Source organism: Pongo pygmaeus, chromosome 8, assembly GCF_028885625.2.
Source record: "Pongo pygmaeus isolate AG05252 chromosome 8, NHGRI_mPonPyg2-v2.0_pri, whole genome shotgun sequence".
Taxonomy (NCBI): Eukaryota; Metazoa; Chordata; class Mammalia; order Primates; family Hominidae; genus Pongo; species Pongo pygmaeus.
The window spans coordinates 11,950,108-11,967,787 of record NC_072381.2 but is presented as its reverse complement, the minus strand read 5'-3'; the positions used below and the strand labels follow the sequence as shown (position 1 = coordinate 11,967,787).

The following is a 17,680-nucleotide window of genomic DNA, read 5'->3' as shown; positions in this document are numbered from 1 at the left end:
ATCTTCACTGGGGAAGGTACGAGATCTTAACTTCACAAACTCTTTTTGTAAAGTTCCCAAAGCTATGCAAGGGTCTGGATTCTGAGAAGGATACAAAAGCATCTTTACTTGCACAGGAGTGAAACATCAGCTTGAGTGGCCGGGCGCGGTGGCTCACACCTATAATCCCAGCACTTTGGGAGGCCGGGTGCGGTGGCTCCCGCCTGTAATCCCAGCACTTTGGGAAGCTGAGGTGGGCGGAGTTTGAGATCAGCCTGGCCAACATGGTGAAACCCTGTCTCTACTAAAAATACAAAAAAAAAAAAAAAAAAATTAGCCGGGTGTGGTGGCATGTGCCTGTAATCCCAGTACTTGGGAGGCTGAGGCAGGAGAGTTGCTTGAAGTTGGGAGGCGGAGGTTGCAGTGAGCCAAGATCGCGCCACTGGAGGACGGAGTGAGACTCTGTCTCAAAAAAAAAAAAAAGAGTGAACTGTGTTTATCGTGTGAGCTCTTCAGTAGTGCTCCTGCCTGGGTTGGTTTCTGCCCCGGGCCTGGTCCTGTCTAGGTCTAAGCAGCCATGAGTTACTGGCCACAGCGAGGGATTTGCTCCATGGCTATGGATAATGCTCTGTATTTGTGCAAAATTTAAGATGATTAAAAATAAAGAACCACTTCACAAAGAAGTATTCCAAAACATCAAGCTAGTTGACCCAAAAAGACCTGGTAAGATATTCCTTCAAGGGAGAGGGACTGAGGCAAAATCCACTGACCCAGGCACAGGAAAGCATGAAAGAAAAACTGTCACTCACCAAAGTGAAGCTTCTGGAGCGAGAGCTGCTGCTTCGACTCTCCAGGCTGCCGCCTCTGCTGAAGGCTCGGAGCCTGCAGCTGGGGGACGTGTCCGAGTTCATGTCAGATGCGTCTGATTTCCGGTGTGTTACAGGCATCTCCACAGAGTCCTCAGGGCCAGCTCGATCACAGGAAGCAGGGCAGGAGCCAGCAGCCCATTCTGCGGCAACAGCTCACTCCTGGAGACACCAAACACGAATGACAATGGTCAGTAAGCCTGGACTGTAAAACGCCTCAATCCCTCAAAGACATGGCTTAGATTCATCTCCACTCTCAGACTCGACCATTAGGGTAAAGGGGATTGGGAAACACTAAGTCAGCTGGTTTGAGGATGCTGACTGCCACTTCTCCTTTATATTGTTAACCGTTCTGAACACATAATAATAATTTTAAAAAGTTGTTTTTGTTTTTTTTTTTTTTCAGAGATAGAGTCTTGCTATGTTGTCCAGGCTGGCACTGAACTCTTGGGCTCCAATGATCCTCCTGCCTCGGCCTCCTGAGTAGCTGGGATTACAGGCACAAGTCACCATGCCCAGCCGGAATAATCTGAAGGAAAGATGGGTATATTCAAGATGACTTTGCTGCTGGAAATATGACAGAATAATGTGGCATCTTCCTCTGCACTTCCAAGCTCTTTCACATTCAGGCTCTTCCTGGCTTTTCTGCCTCAGACACCATAAACTGTGGTTGCTTCTCCAGCTCTGTTACAGTTTGGACTTGAGGGGAGGTGACAAGAGCTAACATGTTACCACAGGGAGCCTGGCTGACATCTCTGAAACTGAAGACTCTATGGAAGCCTCATGCTATTGCAATGTGTACATCAAAAGTAAAGTACCCCAGGTTAAAACTGAGGAAGTTCCCATCTTTACTTCCAGGAGCAAAGACACTGAAACTGTCCCCTGTAAGCCCCTTAATTTCATACAGTCCTCTGACCGCCCCCCGAACCCTGGCTACTTTTTTTTGAAATAAGGTCTCACTCTGTCACCCAGGCTGGAGTGCAGTGGCAAAATCACAACACCCTGCAGCCTTGACCTTATGGGCTCAAGCAGTCCTCCCACCTCAGCCTCCTGGGTAGCTGGGACTACAGGCGTGCACTGCCACACCCAGCTTATTTTTTGTAGAGACAGAGTTTCGTCATGTTGCCCAGGCTGGTCTCAGGAGTCACTCCTGAGCTCAAGTGATCCGCCTGCCTTGGCCTCCCAAAGTGCTGTGATTATAGGCGTGAGCCACCATGCCTGGTCCTCTGACCCTTTTAGCAGGAAATCCAGCCCAGCCCCTGAACGGCATGTTAGACAGTTCAACAAAGCCTCCTAGAAGACCAAAGAAGACTCATAGGAATAAGCCTCTTGCTGATTAATGGAAACATGACCATTTGTGGAGAAAGTGCAATCTGCATTGAACACCTTTAGGGGAACCTGTCATTTAAGACTTCAAGCATTACCATGAAAACCTCCTCTGAGAAACCTTACAGACAACTCTGTAAAACAGATTTTAAAAGAAACACATTTCTGCTCAATCAGTACACATCAAATGGCGATTTAAGAGCAAGGCTAGGAAACCAGATGATATGCATGTACATAAAGTTGCCACTATTCCTAATAGTAAAAAAAAAAAAAAAAGACAAAGTCAATGGTCCTAGGAGAGCTGGTGGGCTGTGGAGCCAGGAGAGAAAGGCAGCTCCCTTCATCTTCCCTGTACATTCCAGGAGGTCCTAGAATGACCTAGATGGTGTTACACACAAAGCCCTCCTTTTCCCATCCCGCCATCATCTCAGGAGCAAATGGCCACACTCGGGTATACGGAGCAGCTCAAGCAACCAGGTCTTCCCGCCATTCCCCTGAAAGGGCTGGTTTTGCCAAACGCCAGAGCCACATTATGTTAATCAGCGCCCATCCCTAGACACAGGGGCTTGCAGCCTCATCACACAAATGAGCCATGGAGACGTCTCCGACTCCTCCCCTCCCTGCCACTCACAAACGGCCAGCTGCCGAGCCCTGCAGACTCTTCCTTTACGACATCAGTTGTATCCACTTCCCTTCTGGTCCCACACCCAAGTTCAGGACCATTTTAGCACGTGCCTATGTTATTGCCACAGCCATTGTCTTCATCTGTTTTGTGCTGCTGTACAAGAAACAAACTTATTTGGCTTGTGGTTCGGGAGGTTGGGAAATCCAAGATCCAGGGCCACATCTGCTGAAGGCCTTCCTGCTGTACCGTAACATAACGGGAGGCATCACTGGCGACAGAGAGAGAGAGAGCACAAGAAAGGGCCAAACTCGCTTTTATAGTGAACCTACTCCTGCAATAACAACGTTAAAATGTTAACCACCTCTTCCCGTCCCTGCCCCTCAACATGGCCATGCTGGGGATTAAGTGTCCAACACATGAGCTTTGGGATACATGTTCCAACTACAGCCGCCACCTGCTGTCCTCCTTGCCTTCTCCCTCTTCTCTACACTTCTGCCAGATTCTCCAGTTGGATTAATCTCGAAACACCACTTAATTGTCACCACTCTCCCAAAAGCAGTCAACTTTAACCCATTCCCAACAGGCTTGAGGATAAAAGTTGCAGCCAATCAGTCATGACCTGCTTCCATATGAACCCCATCTTCCTTTCTAGCCTAAGCATATTCTTTGATGCTTACTGTTTTCCTACCTCACCTTGCGGAGATTCCAGGTACTAGAGAAAGGCAGATGAGTCAGAGGCTTCCCTTCCAGAGAGGAGCCCATCTATGCACTGATGCTTAACCCAGGCAATGGATCAGAAGCTCTGTGGAACTCAGACCCAGATCTACAGGATATATTTATGGGGGTAAAGGCTGGGAGTGTGTGTGTTTTTAAGGAGTTCCACGAGTGATTCTGCCACATAGCACCAACTCTAAGGGAAGACAGATATGTAATAATGTTCAGCGCCATTACAGGGAGTCCAGGAGTGCCCATGGCTCTAAGATTTAAGGAGACAGCTAGTTAAACTCTTTTTTTGTTTTTTTTTTTTGAGACGGAGTTTTGCTGTGCCGCTCAGGCTGGAGTGCAATGTTGCAATCTCGGCTTACTGCAACCTCTGCCTCCTGGGTTCAAGTGATTCTCCTGCCTCAGCCTCCCACGTAGCTGGGATTACAGGTGCCCGCCACCATGCCTGGCTAATTTTTGGATTTTTTTTTTTTTTTTTTTTTTTGAGATGAAGTCTCACTCTGTTGCCCAGGCTGGAGTGCAGTGGCACGATCTCGGCTCACTGCAACCTCCACCTCCCAGGTTCAAGCGATCCTCCTGCCTCAGCTTCCTGAGTGGCTGGGATTACAGGTGTGCGCCACCACGCCCAGCTAATTTTTGTCTTTTTAGTACAGACGGGGTTTCACCATGTTGGCCAGGATGGTCTTGATCTCTTGACCTTGTGATCCGCCCACCTCGGCCTCCCAAAGTGCTGGGATTAAAGGCGTGAGCCACCACACCTGGCTCGTTAAACAAACTCTTGAAACACCACTTCAACGTCACCCACTCCTATGGGCATTCCTAACAGAAAAAAGAATCAACAAAGATGTGGAAATGTAAGCCTGTTTGAAAAATGGCGAGTGCTCAGGATAAAGCAGTGAACTCAGCTCAAGCACAAGATACAATACGGTTGCAAAACAGGTAGAGAGGTGCAAACTGGGGGGATGAGGTCAGCTGGACCTCAGTAAAAGCAGCTTTGATTTCTGAACTTTGCCGACAGGTAGGGGGGTACCAAGGGAGGTTTACGCCCCGCAGAGGGACAGGACCCACTTACAGTTTAGAAAGATGACTCTGGCCATGGTCTGAAGGGTGGGCAGAACCAGGAGAAGGCCCTGAAAGCAGTGAGGCTAACTGAACACCACACATTTGGCTTAAAAAAGAATGAGGCGGCCCCTCCATCTCCATGACATTCTGTGAGTGGAAAAAAGCAAGGGAAAGAACAGAGTGGGGGGCCAGACACGGTGGCTCATGCCTGTAACCCCTGCACTTTGGGAGGCCAAGGTGGGTGGATCACCTGAGGTCAGGAGTTCGAGACTGGCCTGGCCAACATGGCGAAACCCCGTCTCTACTAAAAATACAAAATTTAGCCAGGCGTGGTGGCAGGTGCCTGTAATTCCAGCTACTTGGGAGGCTGAGGCAGGAGAATTGCTTGAACCCAGGAGGCAAAGGTTGCAGTGAGCCGAGATCGTGCCACTGCACTCCAGCCTGGTCGGCAGAGTGAGACTCTGTCTCAAAATACAAAACAAACAAACAAAAACAAAAAAACAAACCAGAGTGGGGCACACTCCCACTTTGACAGGGAAACAAAATATACGTGTGAATGGTTTTATGCGCAAACAACCTCTGAAAAGATACACAAGGAAAATGACCATGGCTGACTCTGGGAAGAGAAATGGGTGAAGACGAGAATGGAGGGACACGCACTCTTACCAAATGATCTCCTTATCTTTGGAATGCTGCACATCTTAACTATTCAACAGATTATTTAAGAGGTAATAAAAACCGTTATCAAGTTATTTTATCAGTTCACAAAAGAGACGACGAAGATGTGAAAGCTGCAGTGGCTGTCAGGTAAGAAGAGAAAAGCTGTGAGATCAAAGAGAAAGAATCCACGCAGTTTTAGTGGCTGACGTAAGGGAAGAGAACATCTCAACAGTGAGAGAAGTAACAGAAGCCACAGAAATTCACAACAGAATAAGGGCTGGGCGCGGTGGCTCACGCCTGTAATCCCAGCACTTTGGGAGGCCGAGGTGGGCGGATCACTTGAGGTCAGGAGTTTGAGACCAGCCTGGCCAACATAGTGAAACCCTATCTCTACTAAAAACACAAAAAATTAGCCAGGCATGGTGGCAGGCACCTGTAATCCCAGCTACTCGGGAGACTGAGGCAGGAGAATCGCCTGAACATGGGAGGTGGAGGTTGCAGTGAGCAGAGATTGCGCCACTGCACTCCAGCCTGGGTGACAGAGCGAGACTCCGTCTCAAAACAACAACAACAAAACAAAACAAAACAGAATAAGGACTAAAAACCAGCCACTGACTCCATCAACTAAGGTGACCTTGTGAAGGCGGGTTAGAAATCACTGCAGTGGGCTGTGCCGGGAACAGCAATCCTGGAAGCAGATGGTTAGTGGTTTTTGAATTTGGGGTGAAAAGGGAAAAGAGAGATGAGGCAATAGCTGTAGAGGAAAATGGGGTTGAAGAAAAGCATTTTGGATTCATATATATATACACATATTTATGTTTTTTTTTTTTCCTTTAAGAATAGGAGACACTTGAGCCTAGTCATGAGCTACGGGAAAAAGTTGGGGAAAAGAGAAGGTAAAACCCTGGACAGGCTGGGAGTGGTGGCTCACGCCTGTAACCCCAACACTTTGGGAGGCCGAGGTGGGAGGATTGCTTCAAGCCAGGAGTTCGAGACCAGCCCGGGCAACATAGAGATGCCCCCCGACCCCACCCCAACTCTACCAAAAATAGGAAAATCAGCCAGGCGTGGTGGTGCGTGCCTGTAGTCTCGTGAGGTGGGTGGATGGCTCAAGCCCAGGAATCTGAGGCTGCAGTGAGCTATGATTATACAACTGCACTCCGGCCTGCGTGACAGAGCTGGCCATCTCTAAAACAAACAAACAAAAACCAAACCAAATCCCAGAAACTTTCCTCTCTGGCAGTTAGACAGACTCCATGGCCTGGCCGGCGTGTTCAAAGCTGTTTCAGTGCTGGATGAAATATAAAACACCTGTGACTCCCCGCTTCCAGCGACAGGCAGGAGGAAATGCTATCATCCTAAACAATAACCAGAGTAATGTGAAAAACAACCAAATACAACTTTTTACGAAGAAAAAATTGATAACAATGAAAAAACTCGACAGATGGGGTAAACAGAAGATCAAATATAGCTAGAGAGAGAATGACAGAAAGAAAAATGATCTGAAGAAACCTATCATTTGTCCAGATTGTAGCACAGAGAGATGTGAAAACCAATCAGAGGTTAAGAGACCCAGCACAGGTTGAGAAGGTTTACGTCTATGTCTAAGGTTTGTGTTTAACTGGAGTTTCTCAGAGGGGAGGAGAGCTGATGTGGCAGAAGTAATGTTCAAGGCCGGGCGTGGTGGCTCACACCTGTAATCCCAGCACTTTGGGAGGCCGAGGCAGGTGAATCACTTGAGGTCAGGAGTTCGAGACCAGCCTGGCCAACATGGTAAAACCCCGTCTCTACTAAAAATACAAAAATGAGCCGGGCATGGTGGGGCACGCCTGTAATCTCAGCTACTTGGGAGATTGAGGCAGGAGGGTCGCTTGAACCCGGGAGGTGGAGGATGCAGTGAGCCGAGATCGTGCCACTGCACTCCAGCCTGGGCAAACGAGTGAGACTCCATCTCCAAAATGAATGAATTAATTAATGAATGAAGTAATGTTTAAGGAGACAATGGCTGAGCGTGTTTTACAATGGATGAAAGATACTAGGTGGTATAGCTTCAGTCTGAGGGTCCCCCCACCAGAACCATTCTCCATCTTTCTCTAGCCTCACACTCTGCCTCAGGAGCAGGAATATATCAGATGGGCACCCTTGCTGTGGGGCTGCTGGTTGAGTCCAGCCAATGAGACCCCGGCACAAAAGGCAGGCTGCCAGCTCCCTGCAGGCTGGTGGGTCTTGCCGAGGACCCCAACCTCTGCCCTTCCTCTCAGCTCCCTCCCCAGGTTCCACGGCTCCCTCCCTTTCCCCCAGGGCCTAGGGGTGCTAACAGCTACCGAGTGTTGCTGTCCTCTAGGTACCGAACCATCCTCTGTTGCTTTCCCTAACCCTGCCTATATTTTTTGTAAATAATCTATTTATTAAACTTTCCTCGATTATTCATTTTTGTGTGTATCCTCTATATCCTGCTTACAGATAAAGACATCAAGTCACAGACAGAGCAATTCTGATGAATCCCAAACAGAATAAAAATTTTAAATGTACTAGTAGACAATCAAAATGAAACCACAGAACACTGAAAACAAGAAAAAGTTATAAGCAGCTACAAATCTTGAAAGCAGCCTCAAAACCTTAGTTAAAAGGCTGTGGGCAAACAAGGTGCTCCGAGGCTCCGCTGGTGGGAGTGTAAACTGGCATAACCCCTCTGGGGGCAACCGCATAGTATCTATCAAAATGTAAAATATATTCCCACGCACCCAGCAATTCCATTTGGGGAAATTTATCCTACCGAGAAATTGCACACACGCACAGGGACATATGTATTAGGTTGGTGCAAAAGTAATCAGGTTTTTTTCCATTATTTTCAATGGCAAAAGTCGTGATTACTTTTGCACCAACCTTATAATGTTATTCACTGTAGGATTGTCTGAAATAACAAAAATCCCCAAAATAACCTAAGTGTCTAACACAAGGGGCTGGTTAAATAGAGTACATCCATGTAACTGAATACTAATCAGCTGTATAAAGAATGAGGAAGGCTGGGAGTGGTGGCTTATGCCTGTAATCCCAGCACTTTGGGAGGCCAAGGTGGATGGATCACTTGAGGTCAGGAGTTTGAGACCAGTCTGGCCAACATGGTGAAACTCTGTCTCTGGTAAAAACGCAAGTATTAGCCGGGCGTGGTGGCTCATGCCTATAATCACAGCTATTCAAGAGGCTAGGGTGGGACGATCGCTTGAACCCAGGAGGCAGAGGTTGCAGTGAGCTGAGATCGTGCCACTGCACTGCAGCCTGGGTGACAGAGTGAGACTCCATCTCAAAAATAAAAAAGAATGAGGAAGCTCTCCATGGACTGATGACTAAAGATCTCTGGGTATATTACTGAGCAAAAAAATGCAAAGTCTAGGACTATATATAAAATACGATGCATTGTGTAAAACCGAGAGATTACAGATTAAGAATGTCTATTTGTATTTGTTATTACATGCATAAGAAACTTTGGAAGGATATACAAGTCAAGAACAATTGTTGGGTGTGAGGGGTAGAAGTGAGTTGAGGACAAGAGTTAAATGTAGTTTTTAGAAATATAATTACCTTTTCTTTTTTAACCATATGAATGTATTACCTTTTGAAAAGCTTAAAGATACTGTAAAAATATTCAAAGTGGCTGGGTGCAGTGGCTCATACCTGTAATCCTAGTGCTTTGGGAGGCTGAGGTGGGAGCATTTCTTGAGATTGGGAGTTCAAGACCAGCCTGGGCAACATAGTGAGACCTTATCTCTATAAGCAATTTAAAAAATAGCCAGGCACAGCAGTGCACGCCTATAGTCCTAGCTGCTGGGGAGGCTGCAGTGGGAGGATCACTTGAGCCCAGGAGTTGGAGGTGGCAGTGAGCTGTGATCATGCCACTGGACTCCAGCCTGGGGGGCAGGGCAAAGACCCTGTCTCAATCAATCGAATGCACTCAAAGAAAAGACAGATTATTTTCAAAGAAGTGATAATTAGACTGACTTCTTGAAACAGCAACAATGGAAACAATCACATTGAGAAGAAAAAAACCCCTCAACCTAAATCTATATGTACTATAAAAATATTCTTTTTTTGAGATGGAGTTTCGCTCTGTCGCCCGGGCTGGAGTGCAGTGGAACGATCTTGGCTCACTGCAACCTCTGCCTCCCAGGTTCAAGTGATTCCCCTGCCTCGGCCTCCCAAGTAGCTGGGATTGCAGGAGCCCACCACCGCGGCGGGCTAATTTTTTTTTTTTTTTTTGAGACAAGAGTCTCGCTCTGTTGCCTAGACTGGAACACAGTGGTGCGATCTCGGCTCACTGAAACCTCTGCCTCCCAGGTTCAAGCAGTTCTCCTGCCTCAGCCTCTCGAGTAGCTGGGACTATTGGCGCGTGCCACCACGCCCAGCTAATTTTTGTATCTTCAGTAGGGACGGGGTTTCACCATGTTGGCCAGGATAGTCTCGATCTCCTGACCTCATGACCTGCCCGCCTTGGCCTCTCAAAGTGCTGGGATTACAGGCGTGAGCCACCGCGCCTGACCTTTTTTTGTATTTTTAGTAGAGATGGGGTTTCACCATGTTGGCCAGGCTGGTCTTGAACTCCTGACCTCAGGTGATCCGCCTGCCTCCGCCTCCCAAAGTGCTGGGATTACAGGCGTGTGCCACTGCACCTGGCCTATAAAAATATTCTTTCAAGAACAATGGCAAGGCTGGGCGTGGTGGCTTGCGCCTGTAATCCCAGCACTTTGGGAGGCCGAGGTGGGTGGATCACGAGGTCATGAGATCGAGACCATCCTGGCTAACACGGTGAAACCCCATCTATACTAAAAATACAAAAAATTAGCCAGGTGTGGTGGCGGGCACCTGTAATCCCAGCTACTCGGGAGGCTGAGGCAGGAGAATGGCATAAACCCAGGAGGAGGAACTTGCAGTGAGCCGAGATCGTGCCACAGCACTCCAGCCTGGGCGACAGAGCAAGACTCCATCTCAAACAACAAAAAAAAGAACAATGGCAAAATAGTATAGAAAATGCAAATTTCTAGGAGTTCTGTTTCATCTGAAACCAAGACAGGCTGAAAAATACACACATTCACACACATATATGTACATGTATATATACATATATTTGGGAAAAACTGCTAAAGATTATAACTGCTGAAAACCTGTACCGCAGATTAAAAAAAGTCTCTGGAAAAAAAGACCAAGGGAAAATGTTATAAATTTCTATATAAATAAAAACAGAGCGAGTCTGCTACCAATAGAGCACAGTTTTAAAAAGGCTCTATTTCAGGGAGGAAAGATTTGGACTAAAAATGCGAGTAAATGTAAACAAACACTGAGTATATCAAACAGTCTTGTTTTCTACTACAAGGCAGAGCTGAAACACGCCACAGTGACAGCACACACATGGGAGGGAGGGGATTTGAGTTTTGGAGGAAGTTAAAATGTTGACCAACTTTAAAACTGTATAAGCGTTCATGTTAAAATTTCTAGAGAAACCACTAAAAAAAACCCCAGAATATTTACCATCTAAATTAGAGGAGGGGATAAATGAAAGATTTAAAAAAAAATCATTCCAAAAGAAGGCAAGGACAAAAGACAAAACAGAAGAGGACAAATAAAAAGCACAAATTATGATAAAAATCTAAATATTTGCATAATTACATTTAATGGAAAATGATCCAGTTAAAAGAAAAACATTGTCACACAGGAATTTTTTTTTTTTTTTTTTTTTTGAGACTGAGTCTTACTCTGTAACCAGGCTGGATTGCAGTGGCGCGATCTCAGCTCACTGCAACCTCCACCTCCCGGGTTCAAGCGATTCTCTTGCCTTAGCCTCCTAAGTAGCTGGGACTACAGGCTCATGTCACCACACCCGGCAAAGTTTTTGTGTTTTAGTAGAGATGGGGTTCCACATGTTGCCCAGGCTGGTCTCAAACTCCTGAGCTCAGGCAGTCCGTCTGCCTCGGCCTCCCAAAGTGCCAGGAAGCTGGCCTTTCGCACACCTTTCTTGGCAACTGATGTATCAAGCATGAGAATATAGAAGACTTAAACAATATAATGGGAAGTTTGATCTCATCAACACTTACAACATATTATATGCAACAGCTTCACAATACACATTCTTTCAGACTCATACAGAATACATAGGAGAACTGATGACATGGGGCCAGAAAGCAAGTCTCAGCAAATTTTAAGAGACTGGTATCAAATATACATTTGTTTATTACAAAGCAATTAAATTAGAAATCAATAGACTAAGGGTAACTGGAAGAACCCATGTGTGTAGGCACTAGGAATTTATACTTCTAAATAACTCTCAGAAACAATATTGGGAATTGAGAAATACTCATAAGTAAACAACAGAAACGCTACCTATCGAGACCTGTGGGATGCAGCTGAAACATCACTGAAATGCCTGTGACATTAGGCAAGAAGGCTGAAATTTAATGAACCAAGCATCTAACTTAAGTTAGGAAAAACCCAAAAGAATAAACACAAAATCAACAAGAAAAAGAACATGAAATTAAATAGAAAAACATACAGTAGAGAAAAATAAAACAAAAAATTGGTTTTTGAAAATATTAATAAAATTGACAAACTTTCAACAGAACTGAGGGAAAAAAATAGATGAACAATATCAGAATAAAAAGTGGGGACATAACTGTAGGTGCCATGGATGTTGAAAAGGTTTTTATGAACAATTTTATGCTAGTAAATTTGAAAGCATGGATGAAATGGACAAGTTCCTGGAAGAATATCTCGTTAAAGCTTATTCAAGAATAAAATAAAAAATCTGAAGTCTTATAACCACTAATGAAAATGAATTGGCAGATAAAAATCTTTCAATAGTGAAAAGCAGGTGAGAAAGTTTTGCTGTAGAGTTCTACCAAACATTCAAGGAACAAATAACTCCAACCTTACACAAACTTTTCCAGAGAAGAGAAAAAGAAGCAGCAACCCCCACCATCATTCATATATATATATATATATATATATATATATTTTTTTTTTTTTTTTTGAGACAGTCTCACTCTGACGCCCAGGCTGGAGTGCAACGGTGCAATCTTGGCTCACTGTAACCTCCACCTCCCTGGTTTAAGCAATTCTCCTGCCTCACCCTCCCAAGTAGCTGGGAGGACAGGCGTGAGCCACCACGCCCAGCTAATTTTGGTATTTTTAGTAGAGACAGGGTTTCGCCATGTTGGCCAGTCTGGTCTTGAACCCCTGACCTCAGGGTGATCCACCCACCTTGGCCTCCCAAAAATGCTGGGATTACAGGCATGAGCCACCGCACCCGGCCCCCACTATCTAATTTTGAGGCTACTAAAACCTTGACACCAAAACCCAAAGAATATATGAGAAAGGAAAAATGACAAGCCAGTCATTTAAGAATGCAGATGCAAAAAGTCCCAAATAAAATTATTAGTAACCTGGGTCTATAAACCAAATACTGATAAAGAAGAGTTAATCCCAAGATTGTAAGGTTGGCATAACATTAATTTTCCAATGTGATGTAGCACATTAATAGGTTAAATGAGAAAAGCCATTCAATCATCTCAATAGATGATGAAAGAAGCATTTGAGAAACTTAAAATTATGCAGAAATGTTTTTAAAACTTCACAAATAAGGAGGATTTTTTTTGTTAACTAAATAAGAGTTTTTTTTTTAATGACAACAAATGAGGACGGGCGTGGTGGCTCACACCTATAATCCCAGCACTTTGGGAGGCCAAGGCAGGAGGATCACCTGAGGTCAGGCTTTTGAAACCAGCCCGGCAAACATGGCGAAACCCCGTCTCTACTAAAAACACAAAAATTAGCTAGGTGTGGTAGGGGGCACCTGTAGTCCCAGCTACTTGGGAGGCTGAGGCAGGAGAATCGCTTGAGACTGGGAGGCTGAGGTTGCAGTGAGCTAAGATCGTGGCCACTGCACTCCAGCCCGGGTGACAGAGCTAGACCTTGTCTCAAAAATAAATAAATAAATAAATAAATAAATAAATAAATAAATAAAATGAAAATAAAAATAAATGACAGCAAACACCATACTTACTGGAAAATATTAAAAACCATTCCTATTTTCACCACTGCTATTCCATATTGTATTTTAAGTCTTTTTTTTTTTTGAGACAGAGTCTCACTGTGTTGCCCAGGCTGGAGTGCAGTGGTATGATCTCAGCTCACTGCAACCTCTGCCTCCCAGGTTCAAGCGATTCTCCTGCCTCAGCCTCCTGAGTAGTTGGGACTACAGGTGCCCCCTACCACACCTAGCTAATTTTTGTGTTTTTAGTAGAGACGGGGTTTCTCCATGTTGCCCAGGCTGGTCTTGAACTCCTGACCTTATGATCCACCCACCTTGGCCTCTCAAAATGCTGGGAGTACAGGCGTGAGCCACTGCGCCCGGCCAAGGAGTTACTATAAAGTAGCAGTAAGTAAAACACAAGGCACTGGTACTAGGATAGACAGCAGTGAAACAGACTGGAAAGTTTTATTTCTATCCAACAGAAATCATTTGATATAAATTGCAAGTATTTTTTTTTAATTTGTAATATGACCTAAAGAATTTATTTTTATGTAGTTGAATTTATCAATCTTTTTGTTTATAGCTTGTGTTTTTGCAAATTTAGGCCTTTCCTACTCTAAGAATATAGAATATACCTCTCGAATTTCTACTAGCATTTTTATGGTTCCACTTTTCATATTTAAATATCTGATCTGCCTTGGATTTACGTTAGTGTAATGTGTGGAGTAGAGACCTGTTCCCTGCCCTCAAGCCAAGAAGGTTACCTGACAGCTCAAGTGCCAAGAACTGAAGGACCCATCTTTTACCACTGTTTTGAAATACTAATGTTATTTGTACTAAATGTTTATATATTTTTGGATCTATTTCTGAATTTCCTATTTTGCTCTATTAATCTTTCTATTCATTAGGACTCAAAAAATACAAGTTATAAGGTGAAAATTTCAATGCATCTGTCTACATAAAAATTAGGGACGCCATAGACATATTAAGAGAAAAGCTGCCAGCTCATAGAAGATATGTACTATGTCTAACACGTATAAGGAATTGATAGCTAGAATATAAGAAAACCTTCTAAACTAATAAGAAACTCAGAAAAAAATAATGAACAAGGAATATGATTAGACAGTGTACAAACGAGGAAACCAGATGATTACGAAGTACGAGACAGATGTTCAACCTCACTAGTGAACAAAAAAAGTGTAAGCTAAAACTACTACATTATTTCATACGTACTGGAGTGGCAAAAATTAGACAAAAAATAACAAGTGTCAGCAAGAATGTGGGTCAACCTTTGTGAACCTGCTGGGAGTGAATTCACACGACCTTTCTGTAGGGCAACTGGGCAGTACTTAGAGAAACTAAGTGTGTCCTACGAGCCACACATCCCGCTGCTCAGCCTTCACTCCAGGGGAGCTGTCTACTAGGAACATACGGAAACACGTGCCGGGATGGGTATACGGTGTTGCTTGCTGTTGAGAACAGTTGGTGGCAGTCCAGGTTTTTCGCCTACCATGAACTTTCTATAAGTAGAAACGTGGTAAATGCTTACTACGGAATACTGCACATCAGTTAGATCAGCTGGATGAGGCCATGCACAGACCTTCAAAGCATTCAATGAAAAGTCAGAGTTAGATTCTTAGCGCAATTCTATTCATGTACATTCAAAACCCAGCACTGTATTTTACATGCATAGCCAGGCTCGAATGCCACTGGTGAGTCTGGGGGGTGAGTGTGTGTCGGGGGCATGACCTGATTGTTCTAAAATAGACACCCGCCTGCCTCACTCACCGGAGGGCACCTGAGTCTGGCTGCTACCAACGCAGAAAAGGAAGGTTTCCTGGAGGTTAAAGAAATGATTTATCAGGTCATTTCAGCACCTTGGAGCCTTTGAAAGACCCAGTATGTCAGGAGATGACACAGGCAGATAAGTTATGATTTAATGAGGGAAGAAAAGACAGGCACCACCTAGAAACCCCGGGGCAATTCAGGAGGGAAGTCCAAAGACCGCAAGGGTGTAGTAACAGGAAGAGGAAAAACCCCGAAGGTAACCTTTTCTAGCATCACAGTTCAGCTCAAAACTAACCAGGGAACGGTTAACCCAATGCACTTTACTGAAGAATCTAAGCTGGAACAAATAATATGAAGTTTCTCACATTCTACTATTAGGTTTTGCACCGAGTAAATGTGGGGGAAGGAAATCGTGTCTTATAAGACTTGGATTCCCTACAGACAGCTTCAACCAAATCACAAGGTAATTACTGTCTTTGGTAGTTCTGAATGTGAATGGAAAAATTATTCCCCTTAACCAAGTGATGTAGAACCAATCTTGCTTAGCATGTCTATGTTACATTTTAAAAAGAGAGCTGTCCCAACTCATTGCCATTGCAAACACTTCACAAAAACAGGTCCAGGCTGGGTCTGAAGACTCAACGCCATGTACCTATATTGCTGCAGTTCTCCCTTATCTGAGGGGGTATGTTCCCAGACCCTCAGTGGATGCTTGAAACTGCAGACAGCATGGATCCCAACCTGTCTGCCAGCAATCGGAGCTTGTTTGTGTTCATATCTTCTACCTACAAATGTCACTAAGCACTTGTCACACAGTGGCCATAACTTGTACAGTAGGAAGTGTGACAGCAAAACTAATATAAATTTCTTTTTCCTTCTTCACACCTTCACAGACAGAAGATAATTTTTTCTTACAGTAGGTTTTAGCGACCTCAGCATTTGATTTTTTTTCTTCTCTAAGTTAAGAACTTTCACACCTTTTCACTTAAAGGAAGAACTTGGTAGCTTCTCTTCAGCATATACAAATTACCAGCCAGCATCATGCCTCTTCTGCTTCAGGGCCATTATTAAATAAAAGTGACTTGAACATAAGCACTGTCACATAGACAGCTGATCTGAGAACTGAGTTGGCTACTAAGTGATGGGCAGGTGGGGACTCCGGGCAAAGGAGGATTCGCACGCAGGAGGCAATGGATCGGAACGACGCATTTCATCCCACTACTCAGAATGGTGCACAATTTAAAACTTATGAAGGATTTATTTCTGGAATTTTCCACTGCATATTTTTGGACCACGGTTGACTGCAAGTAACCGAAACTATGGAAAGCAAAACCGTGTGTAAGAGAGGACTTCGGTATAGGTTTATAGACTCTTCCTACCTTGTCCAGACACCCACTATTAACCAGCACTTTGAAGATACAGTCAAGACAAGCACAGCTGAGCTGGGAAAGAGGTAGAAATGAGCTTCTAAAAGACATCCCCCTTCCTGTGTCAGGATACACAGTAGGGCAGAGGTCAATGAGCATACTTACGTACTACAGCAGGGTCGAAGTTCACACCTACACCCTAGGAAGGGCCGGCGTGCACACCATGAATTTTGTGAAGATTTGTTCCAAAATATAGAATAAACATATCTTAGGAAAGAAACTGTCTTTAAAGCTACATCCTGGCCAGGCGCGGTGGCTCACGCCTGTAATCCCAGCACTTTGGGAGGCCGAGGTGGGAGGATCACCTGAGGTCAGGAGATCAAGACCAGCCTGGCTAACATGGTGAAACCCCGTCTCTACCAAAAATGCAAAAATTAGCCGGGTGTGGTGGTATGCGCCTGTAATCCCAACTACTTGGGAAGCTGAGATGGGAGAATCGCTTGAACCTGGAAGGTGGAGGCTGCAGTGAGCGGAGATCACACCACTGCACACCAGCCTGGCCAACAGAGTGAGACTCTGTCTCAAAAAAATAAACAAAAAAAATTAGCCGGGCATAGTGGTGGACGCCTGTAATCCCAGCTACTTGGGAGACTGAGGCAGGAGGATCGCTTGAACCCAGAAGGCAGAGGTTGTAGTGAGCCAAGATTGTGCCACTGCACTGCAGCCTGGGCGACAGAGCGAGACTCTGTCTCTAGATAAATAAATAAAGCCACATCCCCCAAAAATCCCTATATGGTGACTTAACAGCCAAGCCCTTTTCAAAAAGCTGTGTTTTTTGACCTTCAAGAGCACCATGAATGAGAGCGTTTCATAGTGGGAACTCTTTCTGAATCACCCCGCTCATTACCATGAGTGGGCTTCTTCATATGGGCAAGCGGTGGGTGAAAATAAAGATCAGTAAACACAAAACAGCCATTGTTGGCCCTAATGCTAGTGGATCTTGACAACATTCATCCATGTGAACAGGCATCAGTGTCTTCTATATGACAGGCACTTTGCTTTGATTTTACTCAAACGAAGAAGAGAGTCTTGCTTTTTCATAGTTTCTATCTGGTTCTGTGTTACTTCCTATTTTTATGTAATTGTGTATTTACAAAAATGAGTTTTATAATAAGAAATGTACTGGAAAAGGAAGCAATGAATGATGTCAAGACTCTTGTATAGTTTTTTAAACTCAATTCATAAATTAAAGAAAACTGAGTCC

General features: G+C 44.6%; 1 protein-coding gene and 1 long non-coding RNA gene across 2 annotated transcripts in view; one reads left to right on the top strand and one right to left on the bottom strand.

Moving 5' to 3' along the window:
* LOC129045203 (uncharacterized) overlaps positions 1-3,591 on the top strand; it is a 53,204-nt gene extending 49,613 nt beyond the window's left edge. The window contains exon 6 of the long non-coding RNA XR_008504916.1: positions 1,252-3,591. This is a non-coding gene — a long non-coding RNA (uncharacterized LOC129045203). The remainder of the gene's footprint in view (positions 1-1,251) is intronic.
* The window catches only part of PROSER2 (proline and serine rich 2), a 55,731-nt gene that overhangs the window by 26,240 nt on the left and 11,811 nt on the right, over positions 1-17,680 (bottom strand). Inside the window, exon 2 of the mRNA XM_054503614.2 lies at positions 789-1,007. Within this exon, the coding sequence (XP_054359589.1) occupies positions 789-926 (138 nt within the window). The 5' untranslated portion in view covers positions 927-1,007. The remainder of the gene's footprint in view (positions 1-788; positions 1,008-17,680) is intronic.